Source organism: Cricetulus griseus, assembly GCF_003668045.3.
Source record: "Cricetulus griseus strain 17A/GY chromosome 1 unlocalized genomic scaffold, alternate assembly CriGri-PICRH-1.0 chr1_1, whole genome shotgun sequence".
NCBI classification, from domain to species: domain Eukaryota; kingdom Metazoa; phylum Chordata; class Mammalia; order Rodentia; family Cricetidae; genus Cricetulus; species Cricetulus griseus.
In genome coordinates, this window is record NW_023276807.1 from 202858623 (window position 1) to 202880673 (window position 22051).

Below are 22051 nucleotides of genomic sequence, written 5' to 3' on the forward strand. Positions count from 1 at the left end.
GCCAAGGGCTCGAAGAGGACCTTACAGAAGAGACATGAGCTACAGTTGGAGAACGAGTATTTTGAAGAAAAAAGAAACGGAGAAAGGGAATGCATCTCAGAAAACACCATATGAGCCGAAGCAGACAGGATTGGAACTGAAGCGGGCTTTGTAAATCATGCTCAAAAATACCACTTGACTACATATTCATCATTACTTTAAAGACAGGCACGGGTCCCTGTTAGTTTCTGAGAATAGATGCCACCTTTGGGAAAGAAGGAAAGTGTAACATTTCCAACTGACACGTCCCGCCATGGCCCCGCATAAAATCCCCATGATTTGAGCAGGATAAGATGAAGCCCAGTCTTACACAAGTTGTTTATTCTCTTTAAGATGGGTGGTTTCACTGTAGCATATGCATGCAGTCCTCCCAAGTGCTGAGATTATAGGACTGTGCCACTATGCCCGTAACACAGAGTGATATTTATTATTAACCTTACAGGTTCTTTGTTTTTTTTTGTTTGTTTGTTTTTGTTTTTTTTTTTTTTTTGAGATAGGGGTTTCTCCCAAGTACTGGGATTAAAGGCGAGGGCCACAACCACCTGCAACCTTTCAGGTTCTAATTGCTGTCATTACTTAGGGAAGTTTGTAGTTGGAATTAGGAAGGTGTTTCCCAAGTGAAAAAGGTAGTCAAAATACACAATTTTTAAAGAACTACAATATTGGTGTTACTCTATTCAACATAATTTTTCCTCTATAAGGAAAATTGGTATCTACTTGATAATTACATTATATGTGTTGCTAAACAGGCCACTAAGTTCTATCTCAAACTTCTATCTTTAGTGTTGGGGAAATGGGTGGAATTCATATTGCACATAATGCTAGCATCTGGCATCCTAAGGTAAAGGGAAGCCAGGAGCGTGGGCGCCCCCCCTTCCGGTGTGTGTGTGTGTGTGTGTGTGTGTGTGTGTGTGTGTGTGTGTGTTGATTAAAAGACAGATACTTTGGAGTCAGACAAACACAGGTTATATATAATGATTGTTTTACTACCTCTTGTCAGTATGAGTTTTACAAGTGTTGCAAGTTTCTATTGATGTATTGTTTCTGTCTGGGCTGAGCACTGCTGAGGTTGTAAGCCCTTGTAATTTAAGTGCCAGTCACCTCCATCCTGATTTGGACCCAACCAGTCAGGGCCAACCTAACCAACCATTCTTCCCACTTGGCTTAGCCTTACCTCTATAAATAAGCTTTTTGTATGTTCTTTGCAAACTAAAGCAAAGCCAGATGTATCTACTAGAAATGATGATAACTTGTTTAATCTTACAAACATCTTTCTAATATCCAGCCAAGGCAACAAAGGTAAACTGTCAAGTGCTATACTTTTCATCCTTGTTTTGGTAATAGCTGCAGTTTGATCTTCATTGGTTATCTGTTTTGAAGTCATGGTTCTTACCCCTTACAGCGGGTATCTTACCTATTGCTTCTCCCACGGTGCTGTGTCACCTGTGCTGGTGAGCATGCAGACAGGAGAGGAATGTCTGATTATTAGATCCCAACAACAATAGACAGAAAGAATCACACTGCAGGAAGTATATGTCATTAGCCTCTATGGTGGCTTCTGTGAGCCCCCACAGCATCAGTCAGGTACTCTCAAATCCTTTACAGGAATAATCCAGGACTCAGACTTGGCAGCGATTCCCTGCCTGCTCTGCACCACAGTTTAGTAAGGGATTGGCTGTCAGCCTTACAGTGCTCCTGTTTACTCTGCTAGTGAATCTGGGACACAACTCTAAGCCACATTTCTCCTTTGCTAGCTGTCTACTGATAATGCTTCCCTAAGAAAGGATACATACTGCAAGTCTAGACAGGACTAAGGGACACATTGTTTTTGTTTGCTTCCTTTTCCTGTATGACTTCTGTAGCAACAGTGCTTCATTCTGGCAGTGGCTCTGGTCCAAGGTTATAGTTTCTGGTCCAAGGTTATAGTTTCAACTCTCCTATGTCAGCCTCATTTCTTTGCAACTGGAGTTGCAGCTCCATAGTGTCCTAACTCCAAATTTTTCTTTCTTCTGTTACCTTGTCTTAGGGATAATATCTGGTGGCAGGGTCTCCCACTGTAGGCAAGTACCCTACCACTAAGTTGCATCTCCAGTGCTGGTTAATAGTTTTTAATACATTTATTTCTTTCTGTTCAGTTGTTTGTGTGATTTTGATCTCCTGACTTGACATGGCTAATAAAATATTACCCAGAAGAGGATTCTTGGGCAAAATCCTATCAAAGGTAGAGAGTTGGGTTGATCATAACCTGGATACCTGTTTGTTGTTGGAATATCAGCTCCTTGCTAATGAGAAATGGGATCCCAGTAACCCATTGCATGTAATGGCATTGGAATTAACTTAAATAAAGATGCCTGTGGTTTCTGAATTAGGTGCCTTGGGGGAGCAAGTCTGTATAGTACTTGACTGTCAATAGCAGTAGTTGTGATTCTGAGGACTGTGACGGTATACTGATGCTATGATGTGATGGCTGGTCCTGAGTTTGATGGAGTATTTATAGGAAGAAAACAAACTTGAAACTCTCACACCCACTCTTAGGGAATCAAAGTTTCTGGGGGCTTGAAACCCTTTGTTCTGTGTCCCATAGTCAACCTTGCTGAAAACTGGCCCCATTTTTTTTTTATTGTGTTATTAATAGAATCACATGGTCTTTTTAGTGTTACATGTAATTGACTAAAAAGAGTGGAGATCTGAAACTTGGAATGGGGACATCTAGATAGACATGAACAAAGCTTGGAATTGATTTATCATTATTTTTTGAGATAGGTTTTACTCTATAGCCCAGGTTGGCCTAGAACTCACTAGGTAGAACAGGCTTACCTTAAAGTTGGACTGGTCCTACTGCCTTAATATCACTCTTGAGTGTCGGTATTACAAAAATGATAGGGGATGTCTTTCTGTATTTTATTTCCCTTATTGGTTGATGAATAAAACACTGATTGGCCAGTAGCCAGGCAGGAAGTATAGATGGGGCTACAAGCTTACCATGAGTGAGAAAGTCAGTGTTCCCTAACGTAAAGATCCTATGGCAGTACCACTAGGACAGTTGCTCTCCAAAACAGATATCTATGGAAAAGTCATACCTTTTGTCCCAATCCAAGATCTCTGCACTGGGACAAAAACCTGACCTAGTAAGAAATAGCCAATCCTCTTTTGTAAATTTGTGTCGTCAATAGCAGTGGTTCTCAACCTGTAGGTCTTGACCCAGGGGTCACAACATAAGGAGCTGAATTAAAGGGTCATAGCATTAGGAAGGTTGAGAACCCTTGGTCTATAGGAAGGGTGTACTTTGTAGGAGACCATATTGTTAGGATGTTAAGAGAAGGATAGAATGTTACAAGGTTAGATACATCAATGAGGCTCCAGAAATCCTTGAGCACATATCCATATTATGTTGTGGTGACACCCATGAAATTATTTTCGTTGATACTTCATAACTGTAATTTATGAATTATAATGTAAATATCTGTGTTTTCCAGTGGTCTTGGTGCTACCAATTACTGTGTTTTTAAGAGTATTGAAATCTCTGTGTATTTTTCTCTTTATTTTTAGAGTTGTGTCTCTTTTTTTGCTTTGTATTTTGAAGTACTATCTGTAGATGAATAAACATTTAGGGTTATTGCATCTGATAAGTTAACTCCATTCTCATTATGACACAGTGTTCTTTTTTCCTCTTATAATATCTGCCCTGTTTTCTGCTTTATCTGTTGTTAACATAGCCACTACAGCTAGCTTGCTCATTCTCTTCCTCCTCCATCCCTCTATCCCTATTTTTCATTTTTTTCTTCAGTATTAAATTTAGCATCTTAAGCATTTAGGCAAACTATCACTGATCTACAGCCCAGGACTTCCAGCTTTCTTTTGGTTGGTATTAGCAAGAATATCTTTTCCCATCCTCTACTTAAAAGTTTTTGTCTTGGTATTTTAAGGGGGGTTCTTAGATGTCCCATATACCTAGTATTACATTTTTTTTTCTTCAGTCTGGTCATCCCAGGTTTTTAGTTAGGGAGAATGAATCATTTGTATTTGATGTGATGATTGGGGTACTTGGATTTAAATCTACCATTTAACAATTTGTTTTTATTTGACTTGTCTGTATTTGTCCCCTCCCCCATCTGTTACTCTTCATTTGCATAAATTAAATAACTTTGTCGGCATGTTAGCAACAGCTTTGAGGTTCCTTTGGGGATATTAATCTGCCTATAATTTTCAAATAATATTTTAAATTTATTTTGTATCTTATAGATTTGGTTACAATTGTCTGTTGGATGTTTCATTTTTGTTCTTTTCTCTTTCTGTTTCATTTTGAGACAGAGACAGAGACCCACAATATGCATGGGTATGTGCGTGCGTGCGTGCGTGCGTGTGTGTTTTCCTGAGAATTGAACCTACAACCTATTACTTGGTAGGCAGTATACCACCAAGCCACATCCCTAGTATCACTTTTTATTATAGTATCTTCAGATTTACTTCTGTTCCATTCTTCAGTGTCTGATCTGCTGTGAAGCCTGGCCAGCATATTCTTCATCTCAGACATTGCCTTTGTCATCTGTATAAACTGATTTGAGTGTTTTAAACTATTTTCTAGGTCTATATAGTCTTCAATCTCATTAGCCTTCTCAAGCACATGGAATACAGTCCTGGCAACTATGTAGATGTCACCAGTTAAAAGATAAAGATTATCAACTAGTATAAAAAGGTAGAAAAATTCTAGCATCTTTATCATTTTTATATATTTCTATAGATTAATTTATCTCTTTATGGTTCATACTTTCTGCTTCTTTGCATACTAGTTAACTTTTTCAAGCATTATAAACATTGGAAAACATGAATTTTTCTTAGAGCTTACACATAATCTTAAGCTTTGTACTGGGTTACAGTTAGTTTCCTTTGAAACAGTTTGATCTATTAGAGGCGTACTTTTCCTCTTCCTTGGCTGGACCACAGCAGCCTTATTTAACTTCAGTAAAATTCAGTTCATCATCTTAAATAACTGTTTATTCTGTTAGTTAATTTTATTGGCCTCCTTTTATCACTAGATTGATAGCTTATTATGAAATTTTACTTTGCTACCTAATATTAGTGGAAGGGTTTTTATTTGTCTTATTCTTTTTCTTACCTTCACTGTTTTACTATTTATAATTATCTATTATTACCTTATGCTTAGACATCCAGCGAAGGACAAGGGATTACAATGACACTATGTTGTAGATTGACACTGGCCCAACTAGCTTTTGGTGTGAGCCTTGGCCTAACCTTTGCATTGCCTGCATGGCCTATACCAGCCTTTGTTGTAGGCTTAGTTTCCACTACCTGCTCCAGGCATAGAACCCATCAATTCATGCCAGTAGCCTTTCTCAGTGTATTTTTCCTAAAAATAGTTGCCCAGCTATGTCTCATTTTCTCCAACTTTTTATTTTATAAATTTTCAAACATTAGGGGTACAGGGAAGAATTACATAGGGAACATACATTACCCAATGCTTAGATTCTGCCATTAACATTTATTACATTACATATCTGCCCATTCCTCCCTTCTTCTGTCCCACCATGTGTCCCTCTTATTCCAAGATGTACCACAAAGTACATTCTCTTCACCCCTAGTACTAGAGCATGACTATCACCAGCTAAAGTTCAGTGTTTTTATAGTTCTGTTTTCTTTGGTATGTTCAGTTACCCACCCCATGTGTGTATTTATGTGTGTGTGTGGTATGATGTGTTTATGTGCATGTATGTGTATGCACATGTATTTGGAAGTCAAAGGCAGCCTTCTCCAGTGGAGTCCTCTCCTCTGTCTTGTTTGAGACAGGATCTCTTTGTTCTACTGCCTCTGCCAGCCAAGTTGCCCCACTAGCTTCCACCTTATCTTGCTGTTGGAGCACTGCGCAGACACATACTCTCATGCCAACTTTATGTGGATTCTAACTCAGGTCCTCACACCTGCTCAGCACTTTACCCACTGAGCCATCTATTTCCCTAGAGGCCTAGCCCCTCTAGTTTTTTGTTTGTTTGTTTGTTTGTTTTTTTGTTTTTTTCAAGACAGGGTTTCTCTGTGTGTAGCCCTGGTTGTCCTAGAACTCTCTCTGTAGACCAGGCTGACCTCTAATTGAGAGATCTGCCTTACTCTGCCTCCCAAGTGCTAGGGTTAAAAGGTGTACACCCATGTCTATGGCTATGCATAAAACTCAAGTCAAAATGGATCAAAGATCTCAATGTAAATCCAACCACACCGAACCTCATAGAAGAGAAAGTGGGAAATACACTTGAACAAATAGGCACAACAGACTACTTCCTAAATAAAACACCGGTAGCACAGATACTGAGAGCAGCTATTAATAAATGGGACCTCCTGAAACTGAGAAGCTTCTGTAAAGTAAAGCAAAGAACATGGTCAATGGGACAAAATGGCTTCCTACAGAATGGGAAAGATCTTCCTCACCAACCCCACATCTAACAAAGAGCTGATCTCCAAAATATACAAAGAAGTAAAAAAAAAACAAAAAACAAAAAACAAAAAACAAAAAAAAACAAACTAGACATCAAACTACCAAAGTATCCAATTAAAAATGGGGTACAGATCTAAACAGAGAATTCTCAACAGAACAATCTCAAATGGCAGAAAGACACTTAAGGAAATGCTAAACATCCTTAGTCATCAGGGAAATGCAAATTAAAACCACTCTGAGATTCCATCTTACATAGATCAGAATGGCTAAGATCAAAAACACCAATGACAGCTTATGCTGGAGAGAATGTGGAGAAAGGGGAACACTCCTCATTGCTAGTGGGAGTGCAAACTTGTGCAGCTGCTGTGGAAATCAGTATAGCGATTTCTCAGAAAACTAGGGATCAACCTATCTTAAGACCCTGCAATACCACTGTTGAGCATATACCCAAAGGAGGCACATTCACACCACAAGGACATTTGCTCAACTATGTTCATAGCAACATTATTTGTAATAGCCAAAACTTGGAAATAACCTATATGTCCCTCAACTGAAGAATGGATAAAGAAAATGTGGTATATTTACACAATGAGTAATTTCTCAGCAGTAAGAAATAATGGTATCCTAAGATTTGCAGGCAAATGGATAGAACTAGAAAAAAAAAAAAATCCTGAGTAAAGTAACCCAGAACCAGAAAGACAAATATAATATGTACTCACTCATAAGTGGACACCAGACATAAAGCAAAAGATACCAAGCCTACAATCAACAACCCCAGAGAAGCTAGGACCCTCTTCAAGAAACAGATGGAAGCAGATACAGAAATCCACAACCAACCATTGGGCCAAGCTCCTGGAGTACAATCAAAGTGAGGGAGGAACAAAAGTATGAACAAAGGAGTCAAGACCATGGTGGGGAAACCCACAAAATCAGCTGACCCTAGCTAGTGAAAGATCACTGACCCAGGTCTGACAAATTGGGAACCTGCATAAGACCCAACTAGACTCCCTTAATACAGGTGACAATGGTGTGACTGGGACATTATATGAGGCCACTGGCAGTGGGTCCAAGATCTAACACTAATGCTCAGACTGACTTAGTGGAGCCCATTCTATATGGAAAGATACTTTGCTCAGCCTAGACACAGGGGTGTGGGGGGTGGAGAGGTGCCTTGGTCCTGACTCAACGAAATGATGAGACAGACTTAGTAGACTTCCTAGGGGAGGCCTTACCCTCTCTGAGGAGTAGATGGGATGGGGGAAGCAGGAGGAAAGGAGGGAGGGGGAACTGGGATTGGAATGTAAACAATAAATTAATAAAATAAGCACACACATACAAAAAGGTGTACACCACCAAACCCAGCAGGTTTTCTTTTGAAATGATAGTTACCTGCAATGTAAGACTGCTAATTGCCGGGTGTTACCAAATACATATCTATATAATCTGGTCTTGAGCACCATACACTGAAGGTTCTTCATGCACATTCCCAGGCTCCCCTGCTCTGTACACTCAGAAACAATCTTGCTCTTCTTATTTCATAGGTTAGTTTTGCCTCTTCTAGAGTTGGTATTTTTGAAATTTTTGTTTTATTTTATGTGTGTGGGTGCTTTGCATGCATGTATGAAGGTTACCATTTGTGTCTGGTGCCCACAGAGGCCAGAAGAGAGTGTGGGATCCCCTGAAACTGGAACAAACAGTTATGAGTTGCCATGTGGGTGCTGGGAATTAAACCCGGGTCCTCTGGAAGAGCAGCCAGAGCTCTTAACCGCTGAGCTATCTCTCCAGCCCTTATAAAATGAAGATTATCCATATAGTTATAGCAATGTATTTTTCTTTTCAGTGCTGACTGTTAATACCTTCTCCTTGGAATATGCCAGTTTGCTTGTTTCCACAGGCTCTTTTCTATCTCTTTTCCCTTCCCTGTCAGTGCTGTGTATTTGGAGAAAAGGGCAAGTGTGAACATGGCTGAAGTCCACTGATTCAACTGTGGAATCATTTTAGGACCCCCTGTTCAGGGGCAGTCCACTGATCCCAACTGTGGATATATTATAGGGCACTATTTAGGTTGAGTGAACTTGCCTGGTTTGTAATTTTACTAGATATTTCATTTGGTTTCTTTCTTTCTTTCTTTCTTTCTTCTTCTTCTTTTTTTTTTTTTTGTTCTCATTTGGTTTCTTTATTTGAAAGCTTGTTCTGTGTGGATTGTCGTAATTCATGCTTTGGCATAGTTTATATGACCTTTAAAAGTATGTTATGTGAATGAAAGTCTGTATTTGATATTTTGCTTTGTTATTTTAAAAATTCTAAATAGCTATTTGATAGTTCCCTGGCCTCATAAATCATAACATATAGTCTGTATATTGAGGAAACATTTTTATATCTTTTAAGGATTTGGTTTTATAATGGCCATGTCATTTATTCTAAGTATAATTTACCTATAATCATCATGCCCTCATATTGTTATCCACAATATAAAGGAAAGAGCTACTTATTTTCGGGAGCATGCTGATTCATTCAGCCAAATGATACAGTGTAATTCTGTGAGACCTGACCTCCCTCAATTCTAGATTGATTCTGCAAGACAATGTAAAAGATGGGGCTGAGTCGCTTTTCATTGTGCTTATTTTAAAAGGCGTATGTAATGAAGCCTAATATATATCTTAAAAGACTTTTTATTTATTCCTTTTGTATTTCACATCTGCTTTTCTATCCCATCCATCTGCCCATCCCATCATATCTGACCTCTGCCCTTGCAACCTACCCCCAAAATACAATTTAAAAGGAAAACAAAAATAACCTAACTAACCTGCAAAAAAAAAAAAAAAAAGAACAACAAAAATGTTTCAGCATGAAGGCTGTAGCCTAATATACTGTTTATGTGGCCAAAATTTCAAGTTTGTGGAAGTTATGGTTTATTTTGACCTTTCTTTAGGTTTGGTTGGGATGTTCCAGTAATTCTGAGAAATTCAGAAGAGATCCAGTTCAGCACAAGAGCGTTCAAGAAACAAATGAGACAAGTCAAGAACCCTTTCGGTTTAGAGATCACTAACTCCTCTTCAGCTTCACTAGCAGGTTGGTAGCCATTTTCCAAAGCTTTTCTCTCATTTCTAGTCCCCTTGTCACTAGCCCTTCTGTTTCCTTTCTCTGTTGCTTCATTGAACTGAATACTGCAGATGTGAAGATTAAAGGTAATAAATTTTCTTCTGGAAGTGTTTATCCAGTGGTAAATGGAGATGTATGCATAAAAAGGAGAATGAAGTATCTCCTGTGTTAGGAACAAGTCTGTTAGGACATTGTACCACATTCATTGGCCCTCAGTGAAATAATGAGAAGTGATAAAATGTGTCTGAAACAGTGAGTTTAAGCTTGTTGACCTTTTTAAGAACAGTGAGTTTTTTTAAATCTGAAATTATGATATTCTAGCATACATTATTTTCATATAATATGAGTTTCTGTTTGTTTGGTTTTGGGTTTTTCGAGACAGGGAGCCCTGGCCCCTGCCTGTCCTGGAACTCACTCTGTAGACCAAGCTGCCATACTGTCCTCAAACACATTGATCCACGTGCCTCTGACTCCTGAGTGCTGGGATTAAAGACATGATACCACACCTGGCTATAATACATTATTTTTGATGTGATAATTGCAGTTGGCAGGTTTGTTTCTGTGTTTGTTAGAAGAACTACTTTGGAGCCATTGAGGAGAATTATAAAGAAGGAAATGTTAAGTTCGCTGCAGTAGAGATGTTTAGGAAAGTCCTGGTAGAGAAGAGTGTGCTGACTCTCCTCTCCCCACTTCTACCCATTTTCTAATAGTCTTGATTGGAACATAAGTAGGTGTTTGCTTGGGGTTTGAAGAAGCTTCTAGGTGGAAGAAGAACAGAGCACCCAGGTAGGTGAGAAATACACAACAGTAGGAAACAGAGCCATTTGTGGCTCGGACAGGTTGCTATAGGTGTGATGGTCTGTGTTAACTGTCCACTGAACAGACTCTTGAATCCTGGTCCTCTGGGCATGCCTGGGGATTATCTTGATTGTGGTGGCTGAAGTGAGAAGGCCTGCACATTATGCTTGGATTGATCCTTGGCAGTAATCATGGACGATCAGTACACAAAAAGAAGTAAGCAGCAGCACACATTCCCTGCTGTTTCTAACCATGGATATCATGTGACCAGCTGCTCCACACCCCTGCTACCTTGACTTTCCACTGTGATAAACTGCACCCTGGAACTATAGCCAGAATAAACCTGTTGTCCCTAAAGTTGCTATTATCAGGGCATTTTATCACAGCAACAGGAAAAGAGACGAAGACAGTAGGTAAGAGAGAAGAGTCTGGAAGGTTTGGCATGGGTTTTCCATAGACAGCTCCTGTTACAGGGATAAAATGGGAGGAATGGTGTGCTTGAGAAGAAAAGTATTGAATTCAGGTTTAAGCCTGTCGGCTTTGAAATGCTTTTCAGTGGAGATGGAGCTGGATATGAAGTCGACCCAGAATCTGGGTAAAGGTGCCCATCCTTGACATCTGATAACCTTTTGTATCTGAACAAGAAGTCTAATCTTTTTAGCTTTAAAGCTTTATTCTTGCCACTTCTCCATTTTCTTTCCCTCAAAATAGCTAAAAACAAAAACATAACTGTTCAAATTTGGGCCAGGGATGTGGTTAAAATGCAAGTGTGAAGACCAGAGTTCAGCTCCCCAGCCCTCCCCCCAAATGTCAGGAGGGTGTGATGACCTACCTGTAATTTCAGTTTCAAAAGGTGGAGATGGGGTCCCAGGGCAAGCTGGCTAGCAAGACTTGACATATCTGAGCTCTGGGTTTGAGAGATCCTGCCTCAGTGAAGAAGGTAGAGGTGATTGCAGAAGATTCTCGACATTAATCTTGAAAACCCATGTGTAGGCACAGGTGCACAAGCATGCACTTTTACAACACATACACACATACACACACACACATGCACAGCACACACATGCACAGCAAACACACACACACGCAGAGAAATGGAAAAAGAATGTATTTTTAGAATTTGCTTTCTCTTCCTTAAACTCTTCTGAGCGATGCAGTCTGACTTCCCCCTAAGTCCCTCTCCTGAATTGGCTGTTCCCAGGATCAGTGATTGCCGCCTCTGTGACCTGTGGCTTCCAGTGGAAGTTTTGGGCTGGAATTAATCCACTCACCTCCAGGTCTGAGCAGCCTTCCTTCTTCACATCATGCACTCTGATCTTTGTGGGCCATTCTTAGCTCAGTGTTCTGCCTGTCACTCCCAAGGCTTTTCATCCCATAGGACACCAGTTCACTTAGTCAGCATAGGTCATTGTCTTAAGTCAGTCTCAGTTGTTTGTTTCACAGGACCTTACACTGTAACCCAGGTTGGTCTGGAATTTATAATATAGCCCAAGTTGGCCTCAGCAAGTAAATCTTGATTTATGTTTCTTAAAAAGTATAAAATTCCTTATTCTTTCGCCTTAACTATAGATAATGCTGCCCTATAAATTGAAGGATCCTTTTCCCCCAAGAGTGTTTAATCTGACTTTTGTTTTAGAAAAATAAATTTTAAGGTATGACGTAAAAGAAACTACCTTGCTAGGTGTGGTGGCTTATGCCTTTAATCCTAGCATTGGGAAGCAGAGGCAGGTGGATCTCTGTGAGTTTGAGGCCAGCCTAGTCTACAGAGTGAGTTCCAGGACAATACAGAGAAACCCTGTCTTAACTACCCCCCACCAAAAAAACCCACCTTTATTAAAACAAGGCAGTAGGTTGTACATTCCTGATTAAAATATGCAGTGATGGTTTAATTAGTTCTAACCTGTTACATATTCTCATCTGGTTCTCAGGTAAGGACTGCCAATAAATCAACTGTGCCTTCCTGTTGCCCAGTCCACAAGTCTGCAGGGACAGTGAGAAGAGCTGATCATGTTGTGAAACACAGGCTCCTCTGAGCTAGAACTGAGGAAATCACCCCTACCATTCAGGCAGAAGCAATCTCAGGTAGAGCCAGCTCTGCCAGTGTTTGAGGCAAATGAAAAGACAGGGGTGCATTCAGCTGTGCCCATGTGCCGACAGTCTTCACTAATGGAAGAAGCAAAAGTGTTCACTGAGAGTGTAGCTATTAAAAGAACTCACTTAAAAAAAAAAAAAAACCAGTGGGTAGCATTTCCTGTTTGTTTTTTGTGGAGATGAAAGGAGGATTTTGTTGGAAGTTATAAGAACAAAGCTCATGGAAATGTAGATATCCGTAAGTTATCTACACAATGGTTATAAGGTTATTGTCTTTCTTGCACAGATAGTTTAATAGTTCAGATTTTTTTTCCCACCTCTGTATCTCAAGTACCTGACAGATCAGGTAGGAGTGAGAGCAAACATCCAGACATGATGTGACTTGACAACAAATGAGAGAATCACTAATCCATTTGCTAGGACAGGCTGCTGGGATTTTGTTGTTGTGTAACAGTGTTGTGTTTGGATTTTTGTTCAATTCATGTCCCCAAATAGAGACTTTACTGAAACTATAAGTTAGATGCTCAGTACATATTAGTTGAATTGGATTAATTTGCTTCAGGAAGTCTGTTGTCACTTTGCATGTATCTCCCCCCTACCCCAACCCACTTCATTTTAACAGAACCAATAAGAGCTAACATAAAACAAAAGACTTAGGCAAAGCACATGTCAGCATTTGGAGAGCTGTTTGCTAAACTCCATATCCTGCACCATTTCTTCTCCAGGTGCCTTGCCTCATCATCCTCACATATGGTCTCTGAACTTCACTGCTCACAGGAACTGGATGACTTTCCTGCCTGTCGCCCTTATTAAATGGCTTAGTGCACTGCACTCAGAGCCAAGGATATCTCTGGCACTGTGTGCTGTTAGCTGGGCTGGTTGCGGATGGTTGAAAGAGATCATACCCGCTTGGCTTTGACCTTTCTGATTTCCAGCTGCCCCAGTTTTGTTAATGATAGTCATGTAAAACAGTTTTATGTGTGCACTGAAATTTGGAAGAACATGTGAAAGGGGGAAACTCCCTACAGAAGAGGAGGAAAAATAAAGGGAGAACAGTTTTGTAAGGAAGTATGTGACCTGTTATCGGGTGACACCCATACAGGATGGATGGTCAAGGTCCTGACAGGTTGTGTGGTGGAGAATTCTGCGGATGCTGTGGCTCTTCTTCTTTATCTTCTAGTGCATGATTCCTTTTCAGTTGTCAGTCAATCAATACCTGGCTGAAATCCAGTAAATATTTCAACTAGAAATTTAATCCAGTTGCCTATGCAGGGTTCCTGCTAATTAAAATTTGTGCTTGATTAATTATATGTGGTCCTCTGTCACTGCCATCATACTGTTATCACACATAACCACCAAAGTAGAAGAAGAGTAAGGGAACCATCTTGCTCATCCTGTGAAGCATTTGCTTGAATTTTGTGTATCTTCCCACAGTATTTTCTCTTGATCACATTTTTTTTTCTGGTTTTTCAAGACAGGGCTTCTTCTCTATGTAGCTTTGTAAACCTGGCTGGCCTCGAACTCACAGAGATCCACCTGCCTCTGCCTCCCGAGTGCTGGGATTAAAGGCGTGCACCACCATTGCCTGACTTGATCACGTTTTTTAAAATAGGTGACAAATCAATCACACTTCCTGTTATAAGCAGCAGAAAAGGCACACTGAGACCTGCAGAGTTCCTGGTGGATCTAGGCTAGGTTCAGAAGCTAAGTGTAGCGCTAGGAACAGTGACCCATATTGCATGTAGGTCTAGTCAAACACATCCGCCTCTGAGCAGCTCCCCTTGCCAACAAGATGAGACACCAGAAGTCTTGCTCTTTGAACTTGGTATGCTTCAACTGCCACTAGTAAGGAGAGAAAACAATCATGTTGGTAGCACTTAAAGTACTATGTAAGCATAGAATCCATATATAAAACCACACATGCAATTTGTATGGCACTTAGTTATCTACTCATCAGGTCTACTGACATTGTAGCCTCCTTTTGTTGAAAGCAAAGAGAAAACAAGAATATTGCTATTGAACCTTCCATGGTTGGCATCCCTAACCATTCCTTGGGCTGTTCTGTATACTTGTAGAACACTATCCCTGTGGTGGACATTAACACTGCCATTGTGTGTGACGGTAAATCTTTCCGCCTGCCGCTCGAGTTCTACCCGTCACGTGGGTGGCCAAAATAACACACAGAGATTAATATTAGGTACAATGCTGCTGGCCAATGATTAGGATTTCTTAATCTATATATTTTATAAAGACTTATCTGATTGGATGCCAGTGGCAGGTGTCTTGCTGGGATCACATGGCAGCTCCAGAGCAGAGAGGAGGAGGAAGCAGAAGAGGGTGACTTCCTGTTTGTCCCTGCTTATATTCTGAGTCTGCCTGCTACGTCACTTCCTGCCTGGATCAAAAGACTACTACATTTCCCAGAATCCTCCTTGACTCCTAGAGTCCCACCTATCTTTCTGCCTAATTGGCTGAACAGTGCTTTATTCAACAACCAGTAAGATAAACATGCACAGAAGGACGTGCCCCATCAATTGTGTATGTTAATAATCAAGTGCAGTTTCTTTTTAGTGTTTTTCTTACTTTAGTGATCTGCATCCGGACCCTCTGGGTTGTTTATAACCATTTTGGATGGCTCCACTCTGCTGTTTTGACCCTTGTGTTAATCACACAATGATTGCATATATTATTAGGAAGAGATGGTTTTAGTTACCAATAGGAAAATTGGACCAATCATTTTAAAGACAATAATTTTAAAGAATAATAAAATGTTACTGCATTGCTCAAATTCTGCATAACTATTGACATTTTTATATTTGTAGATAATATCCTTCAACAGCGTTTAAAAACTGCCATCAGGTTGGCCATCGTCCAGAAAAAAGCCTGTGTTTCTCACACCTTGGTATTTTAGTATCTGCTATATTGGGTGACACCCATCTCTCTCTGATTTGTTTTCTATAGCTGGCGTGACCTTGACAACAGATTGCCTTGAAGACAGCCGTCTTACATGCTTCTGGGGGTGCAGTGTCCAAAGGCTCTATGAAGCTCTTCAGAAGCACAGGTACTGCTTCAGGATAAGCACCCCACAAGCGTTAGAAGAGGCCCTGTACAGCGACTATCTCCACCGGGAACAGTATTTGTATCCTTTTCCCAGATACACCCACTGGCACAGAAACAGGAGGCTGTGGATACAGTAAAGTGTCACCAAGTTATTGACTCTTTAAAATATTTTTGTTCTTTTGGCAATTTGCCTTTACGTATTCAAAAGTATTAAAAAGCACAGCAAAGAAGAAATATATTGCCAATTACCGAGAGATACTGAAATTGAAGACTTTGGTCCAGTTCCCAGATCTCGCTATCCGTTGGTAGCTCTGTTGACCCTGGCTGATGAGGATGATCGGGAAATTTATGATATTGTAAGTAATTGAAGCATCTGGAATGCCTTACCTTTACCAGATTTGGGTGACTCTTAATTATTTTTGAAATAGGAAAAAATAATTTCTGAAAACATTTTTTTTGGACTTGGACACACATGTCTTGAAAATTTAAAACATAGATATATCCCTGTTTAATTTTTGTATCTGTAACACACCTTCAGAGTATGATGGTCCATCTCCCTGTGCCCTGAAGGTGACAACAATATGACTATTTATAAAATAAAAGGTAGGTTATTGTTGAATTAAGTTAATTTCACTCTTCTCTGTTAGATAATATTTGCTTTAGAGAAAATGTCCTTTGGGATGTATGTCTAGTCACATTTGTATTACTGAATTCATCAGCATCATCATGACTTGAAATGATTGATTTTTAAGACCAGGTCTGCTCTTCTCAGGCCAGTTCAGTAATGTTACCTTGTTTCCATCAGAGTTCCTGCTATGCCTGTGTTTTCCCTGTGGGATCTCTATGTTCAGTCTTTTGAGAATCTTATTTTCTCACTATGTGAGATTCTGTAGACTGGTAATTCCCTGCTCAGAGCATAAAAGCATCCAAATGATCAGAGAGGCCCGAGTCTCAACACTCAATGTAAGATGGAAACTTACATAGGTGGAGCATTCTGACCTGGAAATTGGGAATCTTTTAGCATTGACATATGCCACATGAAATTCTAACCCGTTATCACTGACCAGTCACAGTTAAGTGTGTGTACACCAAACATGCTTTTGAAAATTATCTTCAGGCCATGTTTATAAGATGTTCTTAAGGTGCAAATGAATTTCCTGGTTAGACTTAGGGCTCATCTCTTTTTCTAGGATATAGTTCATTATGTATATCCAGATATAAGAGAAGCTTAACTCATATAAGTAACAAACGTTTGGTGAACTCTTATGGCAAGAGCCAGGTGTTGTGGTGCATGTCTTTAGTTCCAGCACTTGGGAGGCAGAGGCAAAAGCAGGCACATCTCTGAGTTTGAGTCCAGCTTGGTCTACAGAGCAAGTTCTAGGACAGCCAGAGCTACACAGATACACAGAGAAACCTGTCTCAGAAAAGGAAGGAAGGAAGGGAGGGAGGGAGGGAGGGAGGGACAGAGGGAGGAAGGAAGAAAGGAAGGAAGGAAAAAAGGAAGAAAGAAAGAAAATTTTATAGCAAGAGTGCCCTTATACACAATTTGCTACTTTCCTGGGTGCTTTGTATGCTCATTAGTAAAGATGCAGTGACATCTTGATGATACTTTTGTGTAATGTGCAAAATATATTCACTAACATTAGCCTGTGGTTTCCTTTCAGCAACAACCTAGGGTGTTAGAGCAAACGTCTTTATAGACTAAAGCAGAATAGAGAAAATCCCAGCCCTACTCTAGCCCTAGTGCTGAGGTTCAGACTCCAGACCTCATCTGTGCTAGGCAAGTGCTCTACCATTGAGCTGTGTTGCCACTTCTACCCTTTTGTAAAAAACAGAGTATTGCTGCCTGGCAGTGATGGCTCACACCTTTAATCCTAGCACTCAGTAGGCATAGGAGGCAGATCTCCATGAGTTCAAGGCTAGTCTGGTCTACAGAGGAAGTTTCAGAACAGCCATGGCTATGCTGTGAAACCCTGTCTCTTAAAACAAAGACAAAAAAGCAGAGTATCTTTATGAAATAAGTGTGTGTTGAATTTTAAAAGGTACAGACTCTTATTGGAAAATATAACTTGTTTGTAGATAAGTATCTCAAATTTCATTTATTTTATTTATTGTTTGTTTTGAGACAGGGTCTCACTATATAGCTGTAACTGTTCTGAAACCATGTAGAGCAGGCTGGCCTCAAACACAGAGATCTGCCTGCCTCTGACTCCCAAGTGCTGGGAGTAAAGACATGTACCATCATTCCCAGCTTCAAATTTTATTTTTTAAAATCAAACTGAAGTTTTTTCCCCCCATTTGTTTGCTTCCTAGTTAAAAGAGGGAGGAATGGGCACGTGTGTAGGTCACTGGCTATAAAGCTACAGGTGTGGCAAATAGCATGAAGGCTACAGTTAGTGATATTCAGGTTTGTGAAGAGAATGGATGTTCTTGCCACACAAAGAGGGAGAGTCATTCAAAGCAAAGCTGTGTTAATTTGCTTGGCTGTAATGACATTTCCCTGTGCATACTGCATCAGCACATGGTATTGTATACCTCAGATATATACAGTTGACGTCATTCAAGATAGCCCATCTGATAAATGCTTGTCATGTAAGCCAGATGACCTGAGTCCAGTCCCCAGAACCATTCATGGTGAAAAGAAACAAGTGGTTCCACTCAGTTGTCCTCTGACAGACCCCTAAGCATCCCCATCCATATCACACACACGATGATGATGATGATGATGATGATGATGATGATGATGATGATGATACATTTGAAGACACTCAGTGAAGGTTAAGGGACCAGGGGCTGGGGATGCTGATGGGCAGTGTTGGCGAAGAACCTCACAGAACTTGACAGTACAGCTTCCTAGTTGCACAGCGTGAGGCAGTGTGTTAAGTTCTGACCCTGCCCCCTTTCCTCCGTTCTTCCATTTTCAGCTGTGGATATACAAGTGCTTCTTAGTTCTTTATCCCCTGGACATGGCACCCTTCTCTCCACAGTGTGCCCCTTGTAAGTTCCTTGAGTTCTATAACCGTTTTTCTATCTGTTTAAATCAAAGGGTCTGATGTTAGTCACCCTGAGTCCTGGTGGGTCCTTTTCCCTCTGACCTTACTCCCCATGGACTTCACTGCACTTGGCTTCTTTGTTTTCCCATTTTGTGCTCCATGTGAACAGGGAGGATTCCCCCTTCCCCTCATAGGTCGTAAAGTGGAAAAACAAAAACAAACAAACAAAAACAAACAGGAAATTCCCACCTTCATCACCATTTGGTGGCATAGAGAGGATCTGCTCTCAAGTTCCTGAGCCACCTGGGGTGGAGCTCTGTGGGCTAGCAGCTGCGGGCAGCCAGCTCTCCAGGCTCAACATCATCTTCTCCTGCCCTTTGTGGAAGGCAGCCTGTTTGCATCCTTGTGTGGCCTTCATGCCTAGCCAGGTGCTCTCTCCCTTTCTTTGTTAATTCTCTCTCAAATCTGGGCTGGTATTGGCAGTAGAGCGTCATTGTCATTTATGTCATTATGTCATTTATGTTCCTGTTATCTTTAAAGGCAATGGAATATTTCATATTTGTTTTTCATGTGTGGCTTCAAGTATTTTATTTGAGGCTTATGAACACTAAATGAAAACAAAAATGATTCCATTCCCATTGTGACAGGACCGAAGTACACCTGTCAGTCTCCAGTACTGAGGCCTGAACCCAGTGCCTCAAGCTGGCTAAGCAAGCATTCTCCCGACCACTAAGTTTTATCCCCAGCCCAAGAATTAATTTATGAAGTGCAGTTAGGATCTAGTTTGTTGTTTTAAGCTGGTGAAAGAAAGCAAGAATTGTTATTACAAGTTTTTAAAAATTTATTTATTTTTACTTCATTTGCATTGATGTTTAGACCTGAATGTATATCTGTGTGAGGGTGTCAGATCTTATATCTACAGACAGTTTTTAGCTGCCATGTGGGTGCTGAAACTTGAACCCAGCTCCTCTAGAAGAGCAATCAGTGCTCTTGATCACTGAGCCATCTCTCCAGCACCTATTATAAGGTTTTGACTTTTATGTAAATTTTGTAAGAGAATATCTTCGTTAGAAAATACACTCTGAATGCCAGGAATCAGAAGCCAGAATTTTTAGTGTATTGTTTTATTTTTATTCCTATATCATCCAGATAACATGCATTTGTGGCAGAAAACAAACAAAAAACTGGAAAGCCTAGACAGATTTAAAGGAGGAAAGTGTAATCGCCTATACTCTGTCTTCCCAAGATGACAGCTATGAATAGGCACTTGTGTCTCGCCAGCCCTTTAGCACATGCGTTTTAAAGAGAAGTATCAAATTGTGCATGTTCATGAATTGCCTTCTTTGAGTGGTGTATTGTATTTGAGCATCTCTTCCACATCATAGGCAGCTCCATATACATAGCTTCCAGGCTGCACCGACTCAGACATCAGGAGTTTGGAATGAGGCAGTGGTGTTGCTGCCCTCTTCCAGTCCTGTCTTTCCGGTTTCATCATTTAAACCTGTGAAGAATGCTATGTTTTTACAGCTGTTATAGCCTTCCAGCTTTTCTTTTGTGCATAATTTCGAAAGGATACAAAAAGAAAAGGAGAAAGAACACCTGTGTCCTTGACCCAGGCCACCTAATGATATTTTCAAAACTAGATTATTATCTGCCTCTGTATGTAAATGCCATGGTATCATATGTGCATTTTAGATGAATGATTTCACAGTTAACTTGGAGGGTGTAGCTGTTTATTCCTGGTACTAAATGGGTATTTCTTTATGCAGATCTTTTGTTATATAGCCACAATGAAGTTATGTACTGTACAAATTTAACATTGTATCGTATCCTACCTGTATTCTAATTTTCCAGTCAATTTATAATGCTCTGGCAGCAGGTGCTTCCAAGTATTTCCAGAGAAGTTCTAGCTGAAGGGAGGCTAGGGTGTTGACTTACACTGCATAAAAGAATTTCAAGACAGGTTAGTTTGAATCAGATTTGGATTCATTAAGAAAAGGTCTGAGAAAGTAATAGTTCATGCTTTAGATTTCAGGAGGTTCAGAGAGGGAGAGACATCTGGATAGCTGTCTGCATGTGCTTTTGTGTTTTGAAGTTACACTACTCGAGTGATATAATTTATAGTGAGTTTTTAAAGAATAGGTGGAGTTCCAGATTAATTGTAAAATTAAACTAAAAATACGGCACAGCTTGCTTACTTCTCTTAACGAATTCTTCAGTAGGTGGAAATGTGGAAACGTGAGCCTCACTGTCCAGGGTTCGGGATTCGAGAAGAGTGCTGACAAACGGCTTAGTTATCATCTTAGCAGCCTTACTTAAGACCTCACCCTGAGAGAGGACTGATGTCCCTGATTTGTCACAAGTGGTGAAGTTCTTGGCTTTGAGCCATGTCCTCTCCCTGTTCTCTGTCCTTCTGCTACACCTCGGTGTTTTCTAGCCTGGAGTCGGGCTTGTGTTTGCCACACTTTTAGTTTCCGTTAACCTGGGCATGCTCACAGCCTTGCTTGCTTTTTATGACTGTCTTTACTCTTTGGTTTTTTGAGACAGGATTTCTGTGTAGCTCTGTCTGTCTTGGAACTCACTCTGTAGACCAGGCTGGCTAAGACTACTTCCATACACACATACTCTTCTTTTGTAAGCCTAGAGGTTTTCTTGTGATTGGGTCAGAGTTGGGCTTTGGAGACCAATGAACCATGTAAGGTGATGGAAGCCCTTTTTAGGGTTCTACCTCTGAAGCACACAGTGCTCTTTGCTGGCATTGCTGATAGAAATGTTGATCTCTTGGTCACTTGTATTCTAACTTCTCCTTAGCTCTGGGCTCCTCTTTCTTGATCTCCCGTCAAGCACTATAGATCTGAGAGTTTGACCTCCATTCCTCTCTCCTTCTTTCCTCCTCTCCCCGTTGTGTTTTTCAGATATTTCAGTGGAATGAATGGGCAGGTAGACTGCAGGGTCCTGATTCCCTGTCCTCTTCTGGACTCTCCAGGACCATGCAGAAGCCCTGCTTTTCTTTACAGATTGCCCATCTTTAATACCTCTTGGTGATTCTTGTCAGATTTTACCATGGTGGTTGGAATGTCACTGTTTCCCACTCTCGTCCTCTCTGTAGTCAGTTCTCAGCATACTCCTTCAAACCAGAACCTTGTCTTTTATTTGATTATCTGTATCCAGTGACCTTATGGATTCCCTTTTCTTTATATCAGATTTGAATTTAACTATCTTGGCACTCAAATCGAATCTCACTGCTTCCTACCCATGCTGAGCATTTATAGTCAGCCTGTGCTTATAAATTACACTGATTCATTCTCTCAAGATGAGGAAAGCTGCACAAGAGATTGCCATGTCTCTTCTACATTCCTTTACATCTCTCCCACAGGCCCAATGCTTGTGGGAGATCCTGTCCATTGTTTGCTGTGTCTTACTCCTTTCTCTTACATGAAGGCAGGACACTGCAGTGCTGAGAACCCTCTCTGTACTCTGCTTTGTTCATGTTATAATCTCACAGAGAAACCACTTACAGATAGGT

The 22051-nt window shown here is 40.5% G+C and overlaps 1 protein-coding gene across 1 annotated transcript in view; it reads left to right on the top strand.

Moving 5' to 3' along the window:
- Cgrrf1 (cell growth regulator with ring finger domain 1) overlaps positions 1 to 22051 on the top strand; it is a 29314-nt gene that overhangs the window by 945 nt on the left and 6318 nt on the right. Inside the window, exons 2-4 of the mRNA XM_027386536.2 lie at positions 9414 to 9553; positions 15434 to 15611; positions 15741 to 15888. Coding sequence (XP_027242337.1) covers positions 9414 to 9553; positions 15434 to 15611; positions 15741 to 15888 — 466 coding nt within the window. The remainder of the gene's footprint in view (positions 1 to 9413; positions 9554 to 15433; positions 15612 to 15740; positions 15889 to 22051) is intronic.